This window comes from Mobula birostris, chromosome 8 (genome assembly GCF_030028105.1).
Source record: "Mobula birostris isolate sMobBir1 chromosome 8, sMobBir1.hap1, whole genome shotgun sequence".
Lineage (NCBI taxonomy): Eukaryota > Metazoa > Chordata > Chondrichthyes > Myliobatiformes > Myliobatidae > Mobula > Mobula birostris.
In genome coordinates, this window is record NC_092377.1 from 11,734,149 (window position 1) to 11,756,725 (window position 22,577).

A 22,577-nucleotide genomic window follows, 5' to 3' on the forward strand; every position below is an offset into this window, starting at 1 on the left:
AGTGCAGTGTACCCCTGTGGCCATTCCAATTAATAATAAGTATACCACTTCAGATACTGTTGAGAGGGAATGACATACCAGGGGGAGCTGCAGTGACCGGGTCTCTGGCACTGAGTCTGGTGTTGTGGATCAGAAGAAAAAAAGAGGTGAAGAGGACTGCAATGGTGATTACACACTACCAGGTCTGCTGAGTTCTTCCAGCATTCTGAAGGTATTATATTTGAATGTGCGCAGTACAGAGAATAAGGCAGATTAACTTGTAGCGATGCTACAGATTGGCATGTATGACACTGTGCGCATCGATGAATCATGGTTTAAAGATTATAGATGGCAGCTTAATGTCCAAGGATACACATTATATCGAAAGAGCAGGCAGGAAGGCAGAGGGGGTGGCATGTTTCTGTTGATAAAAAATGAAATAAAATCATTAAAAAAGGAGACATACAATTGGAAAGTGTTGAATCGTTGTGGGAACAGGAACTGCAAGGGTAAAGAGACCCTGATGGGAGTTACATACAGACCCCCTAACAGCAGTTAAGATGTGATCTACAATTAAAATACATGCCAAAAGGGCAATGTTACAATAGTCATGGGGGATTGGGAAAATCAGGTTGGTGCTCGATCCCAAGAGGGGGAATTTCTAAAATGCCTACGAGATAGCTCTTTAGAGCAGCTCTTGGTTAAGCCTACTAGAGGGTCAGCTATTCTGGATTGGATGTTGTGCAATGAACCAGAATTGATTAGAGTTTAAGGTTAAAGAACCCTTGGGGGAAAGTGACCATAATGTGATTGAATTTGCCCTGAATTTTGAGAAGGAAAAGACAGGGTGACTAGGAATGACTCGTGTAGCAGCAGAACTCTCAATGGATACGATTAAATATTCTCGTTTCAGCCTGATACAGCTAAAAAGCACAACTCCTTCCAAGGTCAGTACAGTCAACAAAGATTTCTTAATGCGTTTAAATGAACTACCGCTGCTAAAAACTGACAAAAACAATACCGATTGTGGATGGACTCGTTCTCGTAGGATTCCACGCAGGAAGTGAGGCTGCAGATCAAGGATACAGGTGCGTTCAAGGAAACGGAGTTTTAAACATCCAAAACCGACTATTTTGCTGGCAAACATGCAGTCACTGATGAATAAAATCAATGATCTTAGAGCTAGGTCAAGTCTGGTAACCCAGGGCCTGTACCAAAGAACCAGGTATGATTTGTGGTGGGCTATTCCACAAGATTCCACAATATTCCAAAGAGACAATTTCAAATGAGGTTGGAGGCAACATCGGATGTACGACAACTTTAGCAGGGTTTGCAAGAATCGTGTAGCAGCAGAACTCTCAATGGATACGACAACTCTAGCAGGGTTTGCAAGACATTACTTCCTACAAACTTCTCCACGGATTGTCACCTTGTCGCGGTGGAGAAGCTTGTGTGGTCCTGAGATCCCAAGAGCGATGCCATCTGGAGCTATGCTCCTGGTAGGGTCACCCATGGTGGTAAGGTCAAGGGTGAGGTCCCTGACAAAGAACAATCCAACCAAGACCTCACGGTGGAACAGGCATATGAAGTTACTTCGAACTCAACTGCTGTGAAAGCGGATGATGGCTGCGACAAATCCATCAGTTCCAATAGTTGTGGCTTCCATGCCATGGGAATCAGTTGGTTGATTTGCGAAGTATCGTGCGCTTCTTGGAGTGCAATATCAAGTACACTTTAAACAAATACACGCACAGGCGTCTTCACTCTGTACGGAACAAAGACCATCATCCTCGACCTCGAGGGACAGCCACCATGACCACGACTTCCTACAAGGCAAAACCCAATAGCATGATGCTTCACGACCAGATGAACTCAATGCCTTCTATGCCCATTTTGAAAGGGAGAATATAACTATAGCTGTGAGGATCCCTGCTGCACCTGATGATCCTGTGATCTCTGTCTCAGAGGCCAATGTTAGGCTGTCTTTAAAGAGAGTGAACCCTCGCAAGGCAGAAGGTCCCAATGGAGTACCTGGTAAGGCTCTGAAAACCTGTACCAATCAGCTGGCGGGAGTATTCAAGGACATTTTCAACCTCTCACTACTATGGGCGGAAGTTCCCACTTCCTTCAAAAAGGCAACAATTATACCAGTGCCTAAGAAAAATAAAGTGAGCTGCCTTAATGATTATTGCCAGGTAGCACTACAGCTACAGTGATGAAATGCTTTGAGATGTTGGTTATACTAGAATGAACTCCTGCCTCAGCAATGACCTGGACCCATTGCAATTTGTCTATCGCCACAATAGGTCAATGACAGATGCAATCCCAGTGGGTCTTCACAAGGCTTTCGACCACGTGGACAACACAAACACCTACGTCAGGGTGCTGTTCATCAACAATAGCTCGGTATTTAATACCATCATTCCCACAATCTTGATTGAGAAGTTACAGAACCTGGGCCTCTGTACCTCCCTCTGCAATTGGATCCTTGACTTCTTCACTGGAAGACCACAATCTGTGCGGATTGGTGATAACATATCCTCCTCACTGACGATCAACACTGGTGCACCTCAGGGGTGTGTGCTCAGCCCACTGCTCTACCCTCTCTATACCCATGACTATGTGCCTAGGCATAGCTCAAATAGCATCTATAAATTTGCTGATGACATACCCATTGTTGGTAGAATCTCAAATGGTGACGAGAGGGTGTACAGGAGTGAGATATGCCAACTAGTGGAGTGGTGTTGCAGCAACAACCTGGCACTCAATGTCAGTAAGATGAAAGAGCTGATTGTTGACTTCAGGAAGGGTAAGACAAAAGAACACATATCAATCCTCATAAAGGGATCAGAAGTGGAGAGAGTGAGCAGCTTCAAGTTCCTGAGTGTCAAGATCTATGAGGATCTAACCTGGTCCCAACATATCGGTGCAGTTATAAAGAAGGCAAGACAGCAACTATACTTCATTAAGAGTTTGAAGAGATTTGGTATGTCAACAAATATACTCAAAAACTTCTATATATGTAATGTGGAGAACATTCTGACAGGCTGCATTACTGTCTGGTATTGGGGGGCGGGGGTCTACTGCACAGGACTGAAAAAAGCTGCAGAGGGTTGTAAATTTAGTCGGCTCCACCTCGGGTACGAGTCTACAAAGTACCCAGGACATCTTCAAAGAGCGGTGTCTCAAAAAGGCAGCGTCCATTATTAAGGATCTCCAGCACCCAGGGCATGCCCTTTTCTCATTGTTACCATCAGACAGAAGGTACAGAAGCCTGAAGGCACACACTCAGTGCTTCAGGAACAGCTTCTTCCCCTCTGCCATCCAATTCCTAAATGGTCATTGAACCCTTGAACACTACCTCACTTCTTTAATATATATTATTTCTGTTTTGTGCATGATTTTTAATCTATTCAATATACGTATACTGTAATTGATTTATTTTCCCCCTTCTATATTATGTATTGCATTGAACTGCTCCTGCTAAGTTAACAAATTTCACAACACATGCTGGTGCTAATAAACCTGATTCTGAAGTCAGATGCATCAATATTACAGTGGAGTAAAGGGAATTACAGAGGCACGAAAGAGGAGTTGGCCAAAATTGACCGGAAAAGAACAATGGCAGGGTTGACAGCAGAGCGGCAATGGCTGGAATTTCTGGAAGCAATTCGGAAGATGCAGGATATATACATCCCAAAGAGGAAGAAGTATTGTTAAGGCAGCGTGACATAATTGTGCTGACAAATGAAGTCAAATCCAACATAAAAGCAAAAAAGAGGGCATATAATAGAGTAAAAATTAGTGGAGAGTTAGAGATTGGGATGCTCTTAAAAACCAAAAAAGTAATTACGAAGATAAGCTGGCTAATAATATTAAAGAGGATACCAAAAGCTTCTTCAGATACATAATGTCTATAAGGCAGGATATCGGACTGCTGGAAAATTATGCTGGAGAGGAAGTAATGGGGGACAAGAAATAGCAGATGAATCAAATATGTATTTTGCATCAGTCTTCACTGTGGAGGACATTGCCAATATGTTTTAAGTTTAAGATTGCCATTACTATGGAGAAGGTTCATGTGAAACTGAAAGGTAAGTCACCTGGACCAAATGATTCTGAAAGTGGTCACTGAAGAGATAGTGGAAGGATTAGTAACAATCTTTCAAGAATCAATTGATTCTGGCAGGGTTCCAGAGGACTGGACAATTGCAAATGTCACTTCATTCTTCAAGAAGGGAAAGAGGGACAAGAAAGAAAATTATGGACCAGTTAGCCTGACCTCAGTGGTTGGGAAGATGATGGAGGTCGACTGCTAAGGATGTGGTTTAGGGGTCTTTGGAGGTACACAGTAAAATAGGCCATAGTCAGCATGGTTTCATTAAAGGAAAATCTTGCTTGACAAATCTTTTGCAATTCTTTGAAGAAATAACAAGCAGGATTGACAATGGAGAATCGGTGGATATTGTATACTTGGGTTTTCAGAAGGCCTTTGACAAGGTGCCACACGAGGCTGCTTAACAAGCTAAGAGCCCATGGTATTACACGAAAAATACTAGCATGGATAAGGCAGTGGCTGATTAGCAGGAAGCAAAGATTGGGAATAAAGGGAACCTTTTCTGTTTGGCTGCTGGTAACTGGTGATGTTCCATAGGGGTCTGTGTTGGGACCGCTTCTTTTTATGCTATATGTCGGAATTGATGGCTTTGTGGCAGGTTTGTGGATAATACAAAGATAGGTGGAGGGGCAGGTAGCTTTGAGGAATTGGAGAGGATGCAGAAGGACTCAGACAGATTAGGAGAATAGGCAAAGAAGTGCTAGAATGGAATACAGTGTCAGGAAGGCTACGGACATGCATTTTCGTACAAGAAATAAAAGGGTAGACTATTTTCCAAATGGAGAGAAAATTTAAAAAATCTGAGGCACAAAGGGACTTGGGAGTCCTTGTGCAGGATTCTGTAAAGGTTTTGCAGGTTGAGGCGGTGCTGTGGAAGGCAAATGCAATGTGAGCATTCATTTCAAGAGGACTAGAATATAAAAGCAAGGATGCAATTATGAGGCTTTATAAAGCTTTGGTGAGGCCTTACTTGAAGTATTGTGAGCAATTTTGGGCCCCTTATCCTAGAAAGGATGTGCTGAAACTGGAGTGGGTTCAAATGAGGTTCATGAAAATGATTCCAGGATTGAATGGCTTGTCATAGGAAGAGTGTTTGATGGGTCTGGGCACTAGAATTCAGAAGAATGAAGGGTGACCTCATTGAAATGTGTCGAATGGTGAAAGGCTTTGATAGAGTGGATGTGGAGAGAATGTTTCCTATGGTGAGAGAGTCTAAGACCAGAAGATACAGCCTCAGAATAGAGGGGCGTCCTTTTAGATGAGGAGATGAGGAGGAATTTCTTTAACCAGAGAGTAGTGAACCTGTGGAAGTTGTTATCACTAGCGGCTATGGAGGCCAAGTCAATGGGTATATTTAAGGCATAGATGATAAATTTTTGATTAATCAGTTCATGAAGGGATGTGGGGAGAAGGCAGGAGATTGTGGCTGAGAAGGAAAATGGATCATTCATGATGAAATGGTGGAGCAGACTCAAAGGGCCATATGGCCTAATTCTGCTCCTATATCTTGTGATGATGAAGATGTACATACATGTACACACGTTATGCACATAACAACTAAATTGACTTTAACTTTGATTTCTGCAACGTCTTCTCACAATTTATCACACTGAATTGAAGTTCAAGTTTATTGTCATCTTACTGTACATATATACAACCAAATTAAATAGCATTCCCCTGCACCTTCAGTACATATATCACACACAGCACATAAAACAAAATATTACTACAAGTAGTTAATAAAATATAATTCATAGTCTATGTAATGCGCAGCACAGATAAAAAGTAAACAGTAAACAGTACTGTAAACAGCTTGCTGCCCTAGTGACAAGACCTCAATGCTGGTAGGATATTCATTAGTCTCACAGCCTGAGGAAAGAAATTGTTACCCAATCTAGCAGTCCGAGTTCTGATGCTCCTGTACCTTATTCCTGACAGATCATGGGTATAATGTATCTGTGGTATCAAAATGCCTACATTGAATCCATTTATTACATGTACCTCTCCATAAGTCCAAATTAATTTTGTATATTTCACCAAATTCCATATTCCTTACTATTTATAATGCATTCAATGATGTTATCAGTAACCCTTTCTATATTGCATTGTCATTCAAAACAGAGAGATTCAGATTTAATAGAGAAGTGATACAGCAAAACAAGCAATAAAAATTAGATAACTTATGAAGGATTTTCAATTAAACTGAAGTCCCACACCATAGGTTCAAGAACATCTACTCCCTTTCCACCATTTGGTTCTTGAACCAACTGGTACAACCCTAATCATTAACAGTTTAGCAACACTCTGACCAGTTTAATTACTCTACATTACAATGGTCAACACACACAAAATGCAGTATTACTTCTCTCCACAGATATTGCCTGACCTGCAGAATTCCTCCTGAGTTCTGTTTGTGTTGCCCTGGATTTCCAGCATCTGCAGAATCTCTTGTGCTTACGAAGCACTACAATGAACTTTGTTTTTGCTTTGTTGTAATTGTGTTCCTTTTTGTAAAAATCATGTATAATTCATGTTTAATTTATAATTGTCTCATTAATACTGTTTATCTGATGCTTTGTACCTGTGTGAGATGCTGTTGCAGGTAAGTTTTTCATTGCAACTGTGTATACATGTACTTGTGCAGATGACAATAACCCTGACTTCGGTTCTAGAAAATATATGAGGGGTATGTCATTTCAAGAATTTGTTGTGATTGCCGATTAATTTACTTTCAGGCAGATAAATTAATAAATGTAGTCTTAACCACAAAACAACAAATTAAATATTAAATATTTTATGCCTAACCTATCTACATGGATAAAATCTGAAAGTATATGGGCACCTCCTGAATTATACAAGATGGAGCTGGTGATAAACAGTGACATTTTTTGGGCAGCTTTGAACTTTGAATTATATTTCCACTCTGCTTTCTTTTTTCTAAAATGCAATGTCCATAGTTCAGCTGCAGTCTATCATAGTTTAAATGCCCTTCTGCAGCAGAGGTGAAGTTATAGTTCCCCATTGTACTTCCATGCTCTTTACTCTATACTCTGGGAAAAAAAAACAACTTACTGTGAATATCCACCATACTTCCCTGTTGCAAGCTCTACTTAAACAAACATAACTTTAAAAAATGGATGAGGTGTTTGGTAAAACAGAAAGATCTGCAAATATAGATATATAATTCCCTGAACATAATGCCACAGGTAGATAAATTCATAAGCTTTTGGCAGATTAGACTACATAAATCAATATATTGAGTACAGAAGTTAAAATGTTATGTTGAAATTGTATAAGATGTTGGTGAGGTCTAATTTGGAGTATTATGTGCAGTTTTAGTCACCTACTTAGAGGAAAGATGTAAATAGGATTGAAAGAATGCAGAGAAAATTTACAAAGAAGTTGCCAGGACTTGAGGAACTGAGTTAGAGGGAAAGATTGAATAGGTAAAAACTTTATTCCCCAGAATGTAGAAGACTGTGGGAAGATTTGATAGAGGTATACAAAATTATGAGGGATATAGATAGAGTAAATGCAAGCAGATTTTTTTCCACTGAGATTGGGTGAGACAACAAATAGAGGTCATGGGTTAAAGTTGAAAAGTGAAAGTTTGAGGGGAACCTGAGGGGGAACTTCTTCATTCAGAGGGTCTGAGAGTGTTGAATGAGCTGCTAGCACAAATGGTGGATGTGAGGTCTAGTTCAACGTTGAAGAGAAGTTTGGATAGGTACATGGATGGTAGGGATATAGTCTGCGTGCAGGTCAACGGGAGTAGGCCGATTAATGATTCGGCACAGATTGAATGGGCCAAAGGGTCTGTTTCTGTGCTGTAGTGTTCTATGACTCTATGACAGAATAATCAATATGAAATGTAAATTAACCTACACTCCTATAGTCTGGTTTAAAAACCTGCTGTGCTATTGACAAAGAACCATGGACGGTCTCAAATCACTGTGTTGAAGAATAATATTTTAATATTTTACTTTTATTTAAAGATAGTATTTTAAATTAATACTTACAATTTCTAACTGATCCATTAGCTTCACCAAGAACTTACGGCATTCTGGTGTTTTGCTGTCAATTTTCATTCCAGTCTGCATGGCATAAAGGCGACCTGCACAATCAGAAAACATTTTAAGGATGGTGCAGAGAAATCCACACAAAATCTGTAAGGATTCAAATGACAGAAAATGACACAAAATATATAAGGTAGCCATCATTCATTCATTATGTACCATGTCGTATATTGTGGGCGATCATGGTCTTTCCATGACCATGATTGTTTTTGGTAAATATTCCTACAGAAGTGGTTTGCAATTGCCTTCTTCTGGGCAGCGTCTTTTTAGACAGATGACTCCAGCCATTATTAATACACTTCCGAGATTGTCTGCCAGGAGTCAGTAGTTGCACAACCAGGTTTTGTGATATCGCACCAGCTGTTCCCATAGCTTCACGTGATCTTGACTGGGGAACTAAGCAGGTGCTATACCTTGCTAAAGGTGATCTGCAGGCTAGCAGAGGGAAGGAGCACCTTACGCCTCGGTTGGTAGAGACATAGCTCCACCCCCACCACCATGTAGCCATAAACTTTTGTAATGAAGAAGATCATAGATAAACAGCAGTAAAAAGAACCTTGAAAGCTGAAAGCATGTACCTCCAGGCTCAAGGACCATTACAGAAATAATGAACGGTCCCCAGCACGGCAAGATGGACTCTTGACCTCACAATCTATCTCATTATGACCTTGCACCTTATTGTCTGCCTGCACTGCACCTTCTCTCTCACTGTTAAACTTTATTCTGCATTCTGTAATTGTTTTACCCCCATAGCGACTCAATGTACTATTGTAGTGAAATGATCAGTATACGGTATACTTTTCATTGCAGCTCGGTACATATGGCAATAATAAACAAGTTTACAACTAAGTATCATCTTTCCATTCACACTGTTGGGCTGAAACCAATGGAAGAATTTTGTTTCAAGGCAATTAGATTCCTCAACGTTCATTCGCCCCAACATATCAAATATCTAAATACAAGAGATTTTGGAAATCCAGAGCAAAATACACAAAATGTTGGAGGAACAAAAGGCAGAGGACACAGTCCATCACAGGTAAAGCCCTTCCCATCATTGAGCTGATCTGTAAGGAGTACTGCCTCATGAAAGCAGCATTCATCCTCCAGGACCCCCCCCCCCCCCCACACCATCACCCTGGCCATGCCCTTGTCTTGCTGCTGCCAAAGGGAAGAAGGTACTGGAGCCTTAGGTCCCACACCACCAGGATCAGCAACGTTCAACATTTGCCCTTCAACCATCAGGCTCCCGAACCGAAGCAGATAACTTTACTCACCCCGAGGTCCCAAGTGATTCCACACAACCTATGGACTCACTTTCAACTTCCTTTTTCAATATTATTTATTACTTCTTTATCTATCATTATTATGTTTACTTTTTGTATTTGTACAATTTGGACCTTATATCATGTATTTACTTTGCTTTAAAAATACTGCCTCTTATAGAATTGTTCCTGTCTCACAATCCTTGAAAAAGAATTCTTTCAAAAAGCCTGTATTTTTTGGATTAAATGGATTACCCCATCTTTAAACAATGGCACCCAGACTTTGACCCTTCCAAAAGAGGAAACATCTCTCCTCATTCAGCTGCATCAGGATCATATTAATTTCATTCAAGTTCTCTCTCATGGACTAGATGGGCTGAAGGGCCATTTCTGTGCTGTACTTTCCTGAGTCTATGACTCCAATACACCTAGACCCCACATAATGCTGCCCCGCATAACACTAATTCTTTACAATGCGGTTAATCAATTCTTTATTGAAATTTTTTTAAATGACAAAAAATTAATTCTAAAGAACACTTAAAACTTCTCAAGAGCGGCCGCCTTTACAGTAAATATTCAATCAGCCAATGAGAGTGCTTCACATACAATCTGAGCCACTCACAGCCAGTCATGTATTAGTTCACACTCTGCCTCCCCCGCATGAGTAAATGTGCTTGCTCCCTCACAAATTAATTCCATTTTTTTCACCAATAATGTCTGGAAAATGGCCTGCAACTTTCAGAGAGAGTAGTATTTCTAAGATATCTAGGAAAATTATTAACATGGATATGAAACTGCAAGTGATACGTTAATTATGGCAATGTTGAAGAGTTGCTGCATTCTCATGGTGAGATCCTTGAAAACGAAGAGCTTCGCGAAATGGCAGAGCAACCAGTCCTGGGTGGAAATGAATGGAGAAGAGGCAACATCAGCAAGGAACTCACCACGATGACACAAATCATGGACCAGTTCATCGATAATGACCCAGACTGGGAGCAAAGCAATAAGGCAAAAAGAGGTATTCGCGACATGATTTCTTGCTACCGAGAACTGCTTCATGAGGAAACTTAAAAGGCAGTCAAATCACAATGCTTACTTGAAGAAAAAGCCAAAGTTAGAGGAGGACCCACAGACTGGTCCCCCCTCTAAGATTTAACCTGCACCCACTCCCCTTCACTGCTGCTGTGATGTGTTGCTGCTCCACTGATGTATAGATTAAGCCTATTTGCATGTTTGTTACTCCACAAATTACTGTGTACACATAAAATAATGACTCAGGTTTGACTTTTTTTAAATCAGGCACACATGTCCATTTACTTAATGTTACAATGATCCGCCATAGCGCCAATTTACATAGTGCTCCACCTCCGAGGTACCCATCCTCAGCATTAAGCGGGGTCTGAATGCAGATGCAAACCTAGCCTGTCAAACTGTTCCTTATAAGTCAAACTGCTTGTTCTAAGAATCAATCTAGTAAGTGAACTGCCTCCAGAAGGATTTCAAAAGGCGATGCTTCAAAAAGGCAGCACCCATCATTAAGAACCCACCACCCAAGAAATATCTTCTTCTCACTGCAACATCGAGGAGGAGGTACAGGAGTCTGGAAACACACACTCAGTATTTTAGGAACAGCTTCTTACCCTCAGCTGTTAGATTTCTGAACAGACAATGAACCAAACCATAAACATTACCTCACTATTTTTGCTCTCTGCTTAATTACTGTCATTTATATTCCTTGCATTTGATTGGTCTCTCAATCCCCCTCGATGCTGACAGAGGTTGGTGCTGGAGTTCTGGGTCTCGGGCAAGATTTAATCGATGCATTTTGTGGATTGGACTCTGTAGTTCACGTTATGAAGTGTTTCTGGTTTCTGGTTGCTCCTTGTATTTGTCAGTATGTAGGGCAAATTTAAATCAGGGTTGACTGCAAATAACAAGCACTGAGCTGTACTGAGCTGGACTTTTGATTTTGTGTTTCTCAGACATCTTTCTGTGCAATGTTTTTTTCTGCATGGGAGGGGGGATGTTTTTCTTTGAACGGGTTCCATGGTTTTCTTTGTTTCATGGCTGTCTGTGGGAAAACGAATCTCAGGGTTGTATATTGCACACATACTTTGAAACTTTGAATATACCAGTGATATTTCACCTGATTCTGATTCTTTAAATAAAAGAGACTGTACAAAGCTCTCCAAACATGGTTTCACCAATGCTCTACGTAACTAAAGCATATCCTCTGCATTTCTATTTAATTCTCTTGGTAGTAGATGACAACATAGATTTTTTTTAAAGTTTAGATTTATTTGTCGCATGTACATCGAAACATTGAAACATAGAGTGAAATGCGTTGTTTGTATCAAATCAAATCAGCAAGAATTGTGCTGGGCAGTCACAACACTTCCGGCACCAACGTTGCAAGCCCACCACTCACTCACACTAACTATATGTCTTTGGGATTTGGGAGGAAACTGGAGCACCCAGAGGAAGTTAACATGGTCATGGGAAGACCACATAAACTGCTTACAGACAGCAGAGGGAATTAAAGTCCAGACTTAGGGCTGACACTGTAAACTGATGCGCTAACCCCTATGTGAGCATGCTGCCCATACAGCCATTGAGTTATACATTATTGAAACAGACTCTTTAGCAGATCAAGTTGATGTAATCCCCCACTTCAACTAATCTCATTTTACTCTCCCAACTTTCTCATTGACTCCACACACCCACTAAGATTCTACCTATTGCCTGCACACCACAGGCAATTCACAGAGGCCAATTTACCTACTAATATGCAGGCTTTTGAAATGTGGGAGGAGAAAGGAACGCCAGGAAGAAACACACAGAGCCACAGCTAAAACATGCAAACTCCAGCCAGTGAGTACTGCAAAGCTGGAATTGAATCCAACTCAACAGAGCTGAGAGACAACAAGTCTACTAGCATGTTACTAAGCTGCCTGATGTCATCCTAATTTACAATATCTACAGTATATGTTAGTGTTTTGTAAGTCATATAGCAGGTGACCCAAATCATTCTACATCTCACAGCTCTGAACTCTCTCACTACTTACATCATACACTTTCGTTCCTATTTTATGGATAATTTCACACTTCATATTCATATAGCAGGGAAACAGGGCAGCACAATAGTGTAGCAGTTAGCATAATGGTATTACAGCATTAGTGACACCGGATTCAATTGCCACTGTTGCCTGCAAGGAGTTTGTACGTTCTCCCTGCAACCACGAGGGTTTCCTTGGGGTGCTCTGGTTTCCTCCCACATTCCAAACACCTAAGATTTGCAGGTTAATTGGTCACATGGGTGCCATTGGGCAGCACAAGCTGATAGGCCAGAAGGGCCTGTTTCCATGCTGTATCTCTAAAGAAAACAGAACCAGGCCCTTTGATCTGCAGTGCAAATTATGACTGAGAAGGTGCTCAGCAACTTAGTGGTCTGAGGGTGAATAAATCTCCTGGACCTGATGGAGTGCACCGTCGGGTTCTGAAGGAAGTAGCTGGGGAGATTGCGGAGGCATTAACGATGATCTTTCAAGAATCGATAGATTCTGGCATTGTACCAGATGACCGGAAAATTGCAAAATGCCATTCCGTTATTTAAGAAGGGTGGGAGGCAGCAGAAAGGAAAATATAGACCTGTTAGCCTGACATCAGTGGTTGGGAAGTTGTTGGAATCGATTGTTAGGGATGAAATTACAGAGTACCTGGAGACACATGACAAGATCTGCCAAAGCCAGCATGGTTTCCTGAAAGGAAAATCCTGCCTAACTAACCTGCTGCAATTTATTGAGAAAATTACAAGCAGGGTAGACAAAGGAGACACAGTTGATGTGGTGTACTTGGATTTTCAGAAGGCCTTTGACAAGGTGTCACACATGGGGCTGCTTAGCAAGATAAGAGCCCATGGAATTACAGGGAAGTTACTAGCATGGGTGGAGCACTGACTCATTGGCAGAAAACAGAGACTGGGAATAAAGGGATCCTATTCTGGTTGGCTGCCGGTTACCAGTGGAGTTCCGTAGGGGTCGGTGTTGGGATCGCAGCTTCTTATGAAGTATGTCAATGATTTGGACTATGAGATTAATGGATTTGTGGCTAAATTTGCCGATGATACAAAGATAGGTGGAGGAGTGGGTAGCGTTGAGGAAACAGAGAGCTTGCAGAGAGACTTAGATAGTTTAGGGGAATGGGCAAAGAAGTGGCAAATGAAATACAATGGTGGAAAGTGTATGGTCATGCACTTTGGCGGAAGAAATAAATGGACAAACTATTATTTGGATGGAAAGAGAATTCAAAATGCAGAGATGTAAAGGGATTTGGGTGTTCTTGTGCAGGATACCCTGAAGGTTAACCTCCGGGTTGAGTTGGTGGTGCAGAAGGCGAACGCAATGTTGGCATTGATTTACAGAGGTATAGAATATAAGAGCAGGAATGTGATGTTGAGGCTCTATAAGGCACTCATGAAACCACACTTGGAACATGATGTGCAATTTTGGGCTCTTTATTTTAGAAAGGATATACTGACATTGGAGAGGGTGCAGTGAAGATTTATGAGAATGATTCCAGGAATGAAAGGGAATGAGGAACGTCTGGCAGCTCTTGGGCTGTATTTCCTGGAGTTCAGGAGAATTAAGGGGGGATCTCATAGAAGCATTTTGAATGTTAAAAGGCCTGAACAGATTAGATATGGCAATGTTATTTCCCATGGTAGGGGAGTCTAGGACAAGAGGGCACGACTTCAGGATTGTAGTATGTCCATTTAGGACAGAGATGCGGAGAAATTACTTTAGTCAGAGGATGGTAAATCTGTGGAATTTGTTGCCATGAGTGGCTGTGGAGGCCAGGTCATTGGGTGTATTTAAGGCAGAGATAGATAGGTTCTTGATTAGCCAGGGCATCAATGGGGAGAAGGCAGGGGAGTGGGCATAACTGGAATAATTGGATCTGCCTATGATTGAATGGCAGAGCAGACTCAATGGGCTGAATGGCCTACTGCTCCTATATCTTATGGTCTTATCGACCCAACTGGCCGACCAAGGTGCCCCATTTGTGGTAGTCCTATTTACCAACATCTGGCCCATAACCTTCTACACATTCCAATGCATGGAATGCATTTCTAATCACTTCCCCACATTATACTCCAGTAACCACATCCTACCCGCATCACTTTTCGAGATGTCCTTATGCCCCCACCAAACTTTCTTTCCTACCTCTCTCTGTGTTATCAACAAATGTCCTCCTCTCCATAGATGCTGACTAACCTACTCAGTTTATCCTGCATTTTGAGTGTGTTAAGCACAGCACTGATACATTTATTTTAGTCATTTATACTTATTTTATGTATTTATATTATACAGCACAGAACAGGCCCTTCTGGCACAATGAGCCACACCATCCAGCAACCTACCTTTTCAAACCTAGCTTAATCACAGACAATTTGGATTGACCAATTAACCTACTAACCTGTACACCTTTGGACTGTGGGAGGAAACCGGAGCACCCGGAGGAAACCCGCATGGTCACAGGGAGAACATACAAACTGCTTACAGACTTCGCCAGAATAGGACTTCTGGAATGCCCCTCACTGTAACAGCATTGTGCTAACTGCTACATGACACCAATATAAACAGTAAATAGTTGAGGCACAATCATTAATTCCTGTGCAATATCATTCTTCATACCTTGCCCAATTAACTTAGCCTCATGTTCCTTATCATCAGCCCACATTCTACTGACATTAATTTATTATCACTAATACCTTGAACTTTTATTTTCTGACATTACCTTGGAAAGGGTACTTTATTAACAGCCCAATGGAAAGCATGTAGAGCACGATGGGTTATAGGTTGTGGAGGATTAGATTAATTGTGGAGAAGGTTTATATAGGTCAGCATATCATCATGGGCCAAAGGGTCTTTAATATGCTGGAGTGCAATCACTTGAATTGAGTATAATTACTCCTAAGTGGTTATTCACTTCATGGAGAATGCATGTACGTAACTTGGTTTTTACATGTGGAGGCTGCTGCATGGGCAGCCACTGCACAATCCTTGACAGATCGCGGTCAGGGTCCAATGACATGGAATGCAAGGTGACTGGGGACTGGGGACCCTTCCCTGCCATTGTGATAGGTCATTAACTTCCGCCAGCTCCATCTTTGAGATCTTGCTTGGATCACTCTTTGTCTGGAACCTCTCCCTTGACCTTACCACCATGGGTGATCCTACCAGGAGTTAAGTGCTAGACGCCTTCACTCTTGGGAACTCAGGTACTCCTCAGCATGATAAGGTGACGATCCTCAGTGAAGCAGTCCTGTGCTGTACAGTTCTACGTACATCCACTACACGTCACTTTTTCAAAAGAGCTCAATTTACATGGAGTATAACTGGATAGCCCTTCTCAAATCTGTACAATATTTCAAAGTCCTTCAGCAGGTGTTATTATATACACACACATGCACCAATAAAATTCTGCAAACAAAGGCGGCTTTCTGTGCTGTATGAATCAAACGTTCACCAGAACACCTGGAGAAACATCTCGTCACATTGTTCCACATGACTTGCATTAAACTTCACCTTTATTAGTATTATGCACAAGGAATAACAGTTCCAAATATTTGCAATCTAGTTCATCACTGTCTTGAAGAGTCAGAACGGATTATAACTTTACATGCAACTGTGAAACTTATACCCCAAACTTCTAACGCAGAAACATGCACAGTGCCAAATGAACCAGGTTGAGTGAAGCATTAACTCTAAGCTTTCAGGGATTAGTTGCTGGCTGTTTCTATACTCCTCATCCACTTTCGCTCAGTGATTCAAATCCCCGATGGTAATTTTAATCCATCGGCAGAAATTCATTAGTTCTTGAATGATATATGATGACTTTAGTAAATTATTTGTGGTAATCACTTGCACAGGTTCCCACACTCCATGACAGGTCTCCCTGTCGTTCGCTGCCCAGTGTCAAAGCTTTGAAAACTGCTCCCTGAAATACTCTGCCTCACTCACACTCGAGCTGCCCCTTGAGATCTACCTTGCCTCTTTATGTATAATGAATAACCTTTTGTATAGAGGTATGCAAAATTATGAGGAGTATACAGAGGGAAATGCAAGCAAGCATTTCCATCGAGGTTGGGTGAAACTGTAACTAGAGGTCATGGGTTAAGGGTGAAAGGTGAAATGTTTAAGGGGAACATGAGGGGGATTTTCTCCATTCAGACGGTGGTGACAATGTAGAACGAGCTATTAGCAGAACTGGTGGATGTGAGTTAGATTTTACACCAGAGAAATTTGAATAGGTACATCGATTAACAGGGGTATGATCCAGGTGCAGGTTGATGGGATTAAGCAGATCAATAGTTCAGCACAGACTAGGTAGTTCTGTGCTGTAGTGTTTTTATGACTAAAACTCTACCAGAATCAGGTTTATTATTACTGAATATAGAACAAAAGACAATACAGCACAGTACAGGCACTTTGGCCCACAATGTTTAATATAGAGATACAGCACAGTAACAGGTCCTTCCATTCCAGCAAGCCCACACAGCCCAATAACAGCCACCTGGCCAGTTTGTTTTTGGAAGGAGGAAATGCAGCACTTGGAGAAAACCCATACAGACATGGGGAGAACTTACAAATTCATTAGACACAGCGGCAGGAATTGAACCTGGACAGCCACTGCTGCAAAAGCATTACACCAATCGCCTTGCTACCATGTGTTTAACCGACTGTGAGATCAATCTAACTCTTCCCTCCCACAGAGCCCCCCCATTTTTCTTTCATCAATGTTCCCGTCCAAGAGTTTCTTAATGCATTTGCTTCTACCAATTCCCCTGGCAGATGTGAAATTTACAGCAGCAGTATAGTACTATGCATAAAAAAAATACAAAATTTCTCAAATTTGGTTTGATTCACACACTAGTCCTCTGAAAGGACTACCATCTTGCCCTGGTTTGGAGGCTTGCATGCCTCAATGACCTGGAGAGCTCTCTTGGCTGGAGATGGGGCTTTAAGCTTTGGCTCGTGGTAGGGACTCCCATGCTAAAAAAGTCACAGGGTAGAGGCCACATTAAGAGTGGTCCACTGGTCCTCCAGGTTCGGGGGTTCAGCTCAGGGCCAACGACCCTGATTGGTAAAACAAAAACTGTTGCAGAAACAAAACACTGAAGAACCCTTCTACATCTGAGTGCAATGAGTCTCCACCTGGGTCTTGCATGACAGACAGTATTGAAAACTGAGAAGCAGCTACTTTACAATGAAGGAAGCCCCGAACACTGCCAGAGATGGAGAACCTTCATTGCTGCCTTAAACTTTGGCAGTACAATAGGCATTTAAGTATGAACATTCTTGTGATGTACTTTGGAGCATTTTACTACATTCAATCAAACTCTAATTACAAATAATTAGTGCTCATGAACGAACATCAATCAGAGCAAAATGGGAGCTGCACTGAACAGGACCTTATGACGTATATGAATCTGTGATCTACCCTCAATGTACTTTATTGGGTACACCTGGACACCTGTTCGTTAATGCAAATATCTAATCAGCCAATCATGTGGCAGTAATTCAATGCATAAACGCATGCAGACGTGGTCAAGAACTTCAGTCATTGTTTAGACCAAACATCAGAATGTGATCTACAGTGCGTGACTTTGACCATGGAATGATCGTTGGTATCTTAGGAACAGCTGATGCCCCGGTATTTTCACGCACAACAGTCTCTAAGGTATACATAGAATGGTGTGAAATACAAACAAAAAAATCCAGTGAGTGGCAGTTCTGTGAGTGAAAATGTTTTATTAATAATGAAAGAGGTCAGAGGAGAGTGGCCTGAATGGATCAAGCTGATAGAAATGCGACAGAAACTCAAATAACAACAGTGGTGTACAGAAGAGCATTTCTGAACTCACATCAAACTTCGAAGTGGATGGGCTATAGCGGCTGACTACCAAGACCACGAGCTCAATGGCCACTTGTTAGGTACCTCTTGAACTGAGCGCATACCTGACTTGTGGAGAAGTTGGGAGTGGGCAGGGAAGGTATGCCCAGAGGAAACAACCCTTGCACCACAACATCACTACTTTAAAACATCTAGTGGTCCAAGTGTCAAAGCAGTTGCTGAAGAAATGATTCTAAACAACTGCAATGTCAAAATACTAAATTAACCAGAGTACATGTCACAATGCATCAACATTGCAGCTCTATAAAATTCTGGTTAGACTGCACTTGGAATATTGTGCTCAGTTCCGCTCGCCTTATTATAGGATGTGTAAGCTTCAGAGAGGGTGCAGAGGAAATTTACCAGGATGCCGCCTGGACTAGAGCACATGTCTAATGAAACCAGGTTGAGCAAGCTCGGCCTTTTTTCTTTAGAGTGAAGGAGTTTGAGAGGTGACCCGATAAGAGGAGTACAAGATGACAAGAGGAATAGACAAAGGGAGCATGCCAAGCTTTTCCTCGGTGGAAATGGCTAATACAAGGGGGTAACATTTTAAGCTGATTGGTGGTAAGTTCTTTAGAGTCATAGCCATAGAAAAGTACAGCATAGAAACAGGCACTTCGGCCATCTTGTCCATACCGAACACAGAGAATGCTGAGTGTATGGAATGCCCTGCCAGATACATTGGGGACAAATTAGAAACCCTAGATTGGCATATGAATGATAGAAAACTGGAAGGCTATGTAGGAGGGAAGGGTCAGATTGATCTTAAGAGTAAGATTAAAAAGTCAGCACTATATCGAAGGCCAAAAGGCAGGTACTGTGCTGTTATGTTCTATGACAAGAATAATACCAGGCACCATCCATACAAAGTACTTCATGATATGCTTCCAAAAATGCAGACTGCATTACTCTCAGGTTGTTCTACCTCTGGTACCATGAACAGTACTTCTGAGTGGCTCATTGTTGCATTGTAACTACATCTTTACCTAATGCAAAGTCTCTCCTGTAGACTTGAAAAGGAAAAAATGGGTCATAGTTTAGGGCACTGTCACTGTACCTTGTAACAGCTTCAGTTAGTTCAGGAAACAGCAAAATCAATTGAATATGCCACGCCCACTTTCATGGGTATTCAAAGATATAAGATTATTTGTCACATTCAAAGGTCAAAGTAAATTTATTATCGAAGTACATGTATGTCACTTGATACAATCCTGAGATTCATTTTCTTGCGGGCATACTCAATAAATCCATAAGAGAATAATAACCATAACAGAATCAATGAACGACCGCACCAACTTGGGCGTTGAACCTGTGTGTGAAAGACAACAAACTCTTCAAATATAAAAAGAAAAAATAATAATAAATAAATAAACAATAAATATCGAGAACTTGAGATTGAGAGCCTTTGAAACTGAGTTCATAGGTTGTGGGAACATTTCAATGATGGGGCCAGTGAAGTTATCCTTTTTCGTTCAAAAGCCTGAGGATGGGGAGTAGTTACTGTTCCTGAACCTGGTGGTGTGAGTCCTGAGGCTCGTGTACCTTCTTTCTGATGGCAGCAGTGAGAAAAGAGCATGCCCTGGATAGTGGAGGTCCCTGATAATGAATGCTGCTTTCCCATGATGGACTAGGCCATATTCACTACTTCTTGTCGGATTCAAGGACAGGCTGTGATGCAGCCTGTCAATACACTCTGCACCACAAATCTATACAAGTTTGTCAGAGTTTTAGATACCATACCAAATCTTTGCACACTCCTTAGGTGCTGGTGTGCTTCCTTCGTAATTGTACTTACATGCTGGGCCAAAGACAGGTCCTTTGAAATAATACCAAGGAAATTAAAGTTGCTTACCCCCTCTACCTCTGATCCTCTAATGAGGATTGACTCATGGACCTCTGGGTTTCTCCTCCTGAAATCAATAATCTGCTCCTCGGTCTTGCTGACATTGAATAAGAGATCGCTGTTATGCACCACTGAGCCAGATTTTCAATCTCATTCCTATACACAGATTCATCACCACCTTTGATTCGCCCTGCAACAGTAGTGTCATCAGCAAACTTGACTATTGCATTGTAGCTATGCTTAGCCAGCAGTGATGAGAGTTAGTAACTCTAAGTTTCTGGGCATTAACATTTTATTTATTTATTTAGACATCCAACATGGAACAGGCCTTTCCAGCACAAGCAGCTGCACTACCCAGCAACCCACCTATTTAAACTTAGCCTCATAACAGGGCAATTTATAATGACCAATTAACCTACTAAGCAGTACATCTTTAGACTGTAGGTGGAAACCGGAGCACCTGGAGGAAACCCACGTGCTCACGGGAAGAATGTACAAACTTTCTTCCAGGAGACACCAGACTTGAACTCCAAGTAACACACATCAAAGTTGCTGGTGAACGCAGCAGGCCAGGCAGCATCTCCAGGAAGAGGTACAGTCGACGTTTCAGGCCGAGACCCTTCGTTAGTCCTGACTAATCGGCCTGAAACGTCGACTCTACCTCTTCCTAGAGATGCTGCCTGGCCTGCTGCGTTCACCAGCAACTTTGATGTGTGTTGCTTGAATTTCCAGCATCTGCAGTATTCCTGTTGTAGACTTGAACTCTGACGCCCCAAGCTGTAATAGCATCACACTAACCAATACGTTATTGTGGCGCCATCAGATATCCTGTCCTAAGCCTAGGACATAAATGTGTCAGTGTCCTTATACGCTGAGGAGGTTAAGAACGTATGACATGTCACTGGAATCTCTAACAAAATTCTACAAAACAGTATGGAAATAGAAGGAAAAGGATGGAATTTGAAATTAGGTGAATAAGATGTACTTGGATTGGACAGTTGAACAGTCATATTTTCTTGCCTATCCTTATTAGCAATTAGCAAATGTATAATCTTGAAATGATGAAACTAAAGCTAACTAAAGCTTAACTGAGAGCAATTGAGTGGTAAACAAAAGATATGACAACCGTCAGCCCCCAGCTCCAAACTCCCCCGAACACAGCACGAATACGCAACATTCCCTTCACTTTACCATCCCCCACTTGTGACGATTTACCATAATAAAGGCGCAACACAGCATACAACGCAGGTAGATGCATGGCTCCTACAGAGAAAAATAATGAGCCAACATTTCGGGCCAAGATCCTTCAGCAGAACTGGAAGGGAAGGTGGAAGAAATCAGAAGGTGGTGGTAGGAGAGGGGAAGGAGTAAAAGCTGGAAGGTGACAGGTGAAAAACTAAGTGGGGGGGGAAGTAGGTGGATGGGTGATGGGTATGAAGTACGAAGCTCGATAGGTGGAAAAGGTAAAGGGCCAAAGAAGGAGATACAGTATCTGATGGAAGGGGAGAGTAGACCAAGGGAGAAAGGGAAAGAGGAGGAACACCAAACGCAGGTGAGGAGAAAAGAAGGGGTAAGAGGGTAAACAGAACAGGAAATGGAAAAAGAGAGAAGCGGTAGTATTTTTGAGACTTTTAATGTATTTTTAATGTTACATGCTCAAGGGGATCTGTTTTTTTTTGTGAGAATGATGTAATGGTCTTTTGGAGGACACTGATGTGATTTTCCCACCGATGCGAGGTCACGTGATGACATGTGCCTCGTGACTATATAAGGGTCGACCCAGGTGACGCAGTAGGTTTTTGAGTTTGTAGATTTCCAGGTAGAACGTGTTGTGTCTCCGTTTCTGTTGCGTGTTTGTTTTTATGACGCAGTTTCATTTTTAAAACGGAAGGTGCGTTCTCTTACAAGGTATTGTATTTGGGCTGGAAATTTGTGGCTGGAAGTGCCAATTTACTCAATTCCGACAGTTTTGAAGGGAGAGTGAAGAATTCATCGAAGTGATGGATTGAGAGAAGTCAGCATCGTTTGGCAGTTTAATAAAGAATCAACCTTATTGGGTCTTAGTTGGAGAAAACGTGCACCGAGATAACTGTTGCAAAAGCGCAATGAGTTCATGCAAAAAGGTGCTCGCTCTCTAAAAGGAATTTAAGGTCAGTCGTTTTAAACTGTTTATTTTCAGCATCGGGAATCCTGTGGACAGAACCAGCAGTAAAGGTGCGTCTGTGAAGAAATCCTTCTCCAGAGAAGCCTCTCCCAATTGAATGTGTAAAACTGTTGGACTTCCGAAGTTATCGCTTTACGAACTATATCTGACTGTATCACTTTAAGAACTGTTTTTGCAT

At 41.7% G+C, this 22,577-nt stretch overlaps 1 protein-coding gene across 1 annotated transcript in view; it reads right to left on the bottom strand.

Moving 5' to 3' along the window:
* Nucleotides 1-22,577, bottom strand: part of vta1 (vesicle (multivesicular body) trafficking 1) — a 334,690-nt gene that overhangs the window by 216,641 nt on the left and 95,472 nt on the right. Inside the window, exon 2 of the mRNA XM_072264791.1 lies at nucleotides 8,116-8,210. Within this exon, the coding sequence (XP_072120892.1) occupies nucleotides 8,116-8,210 (95 nt within the window). The remainder of the gene's footprint in view (nucleotides 1-8,115; nucleotides 8,211-22,577) is intronic.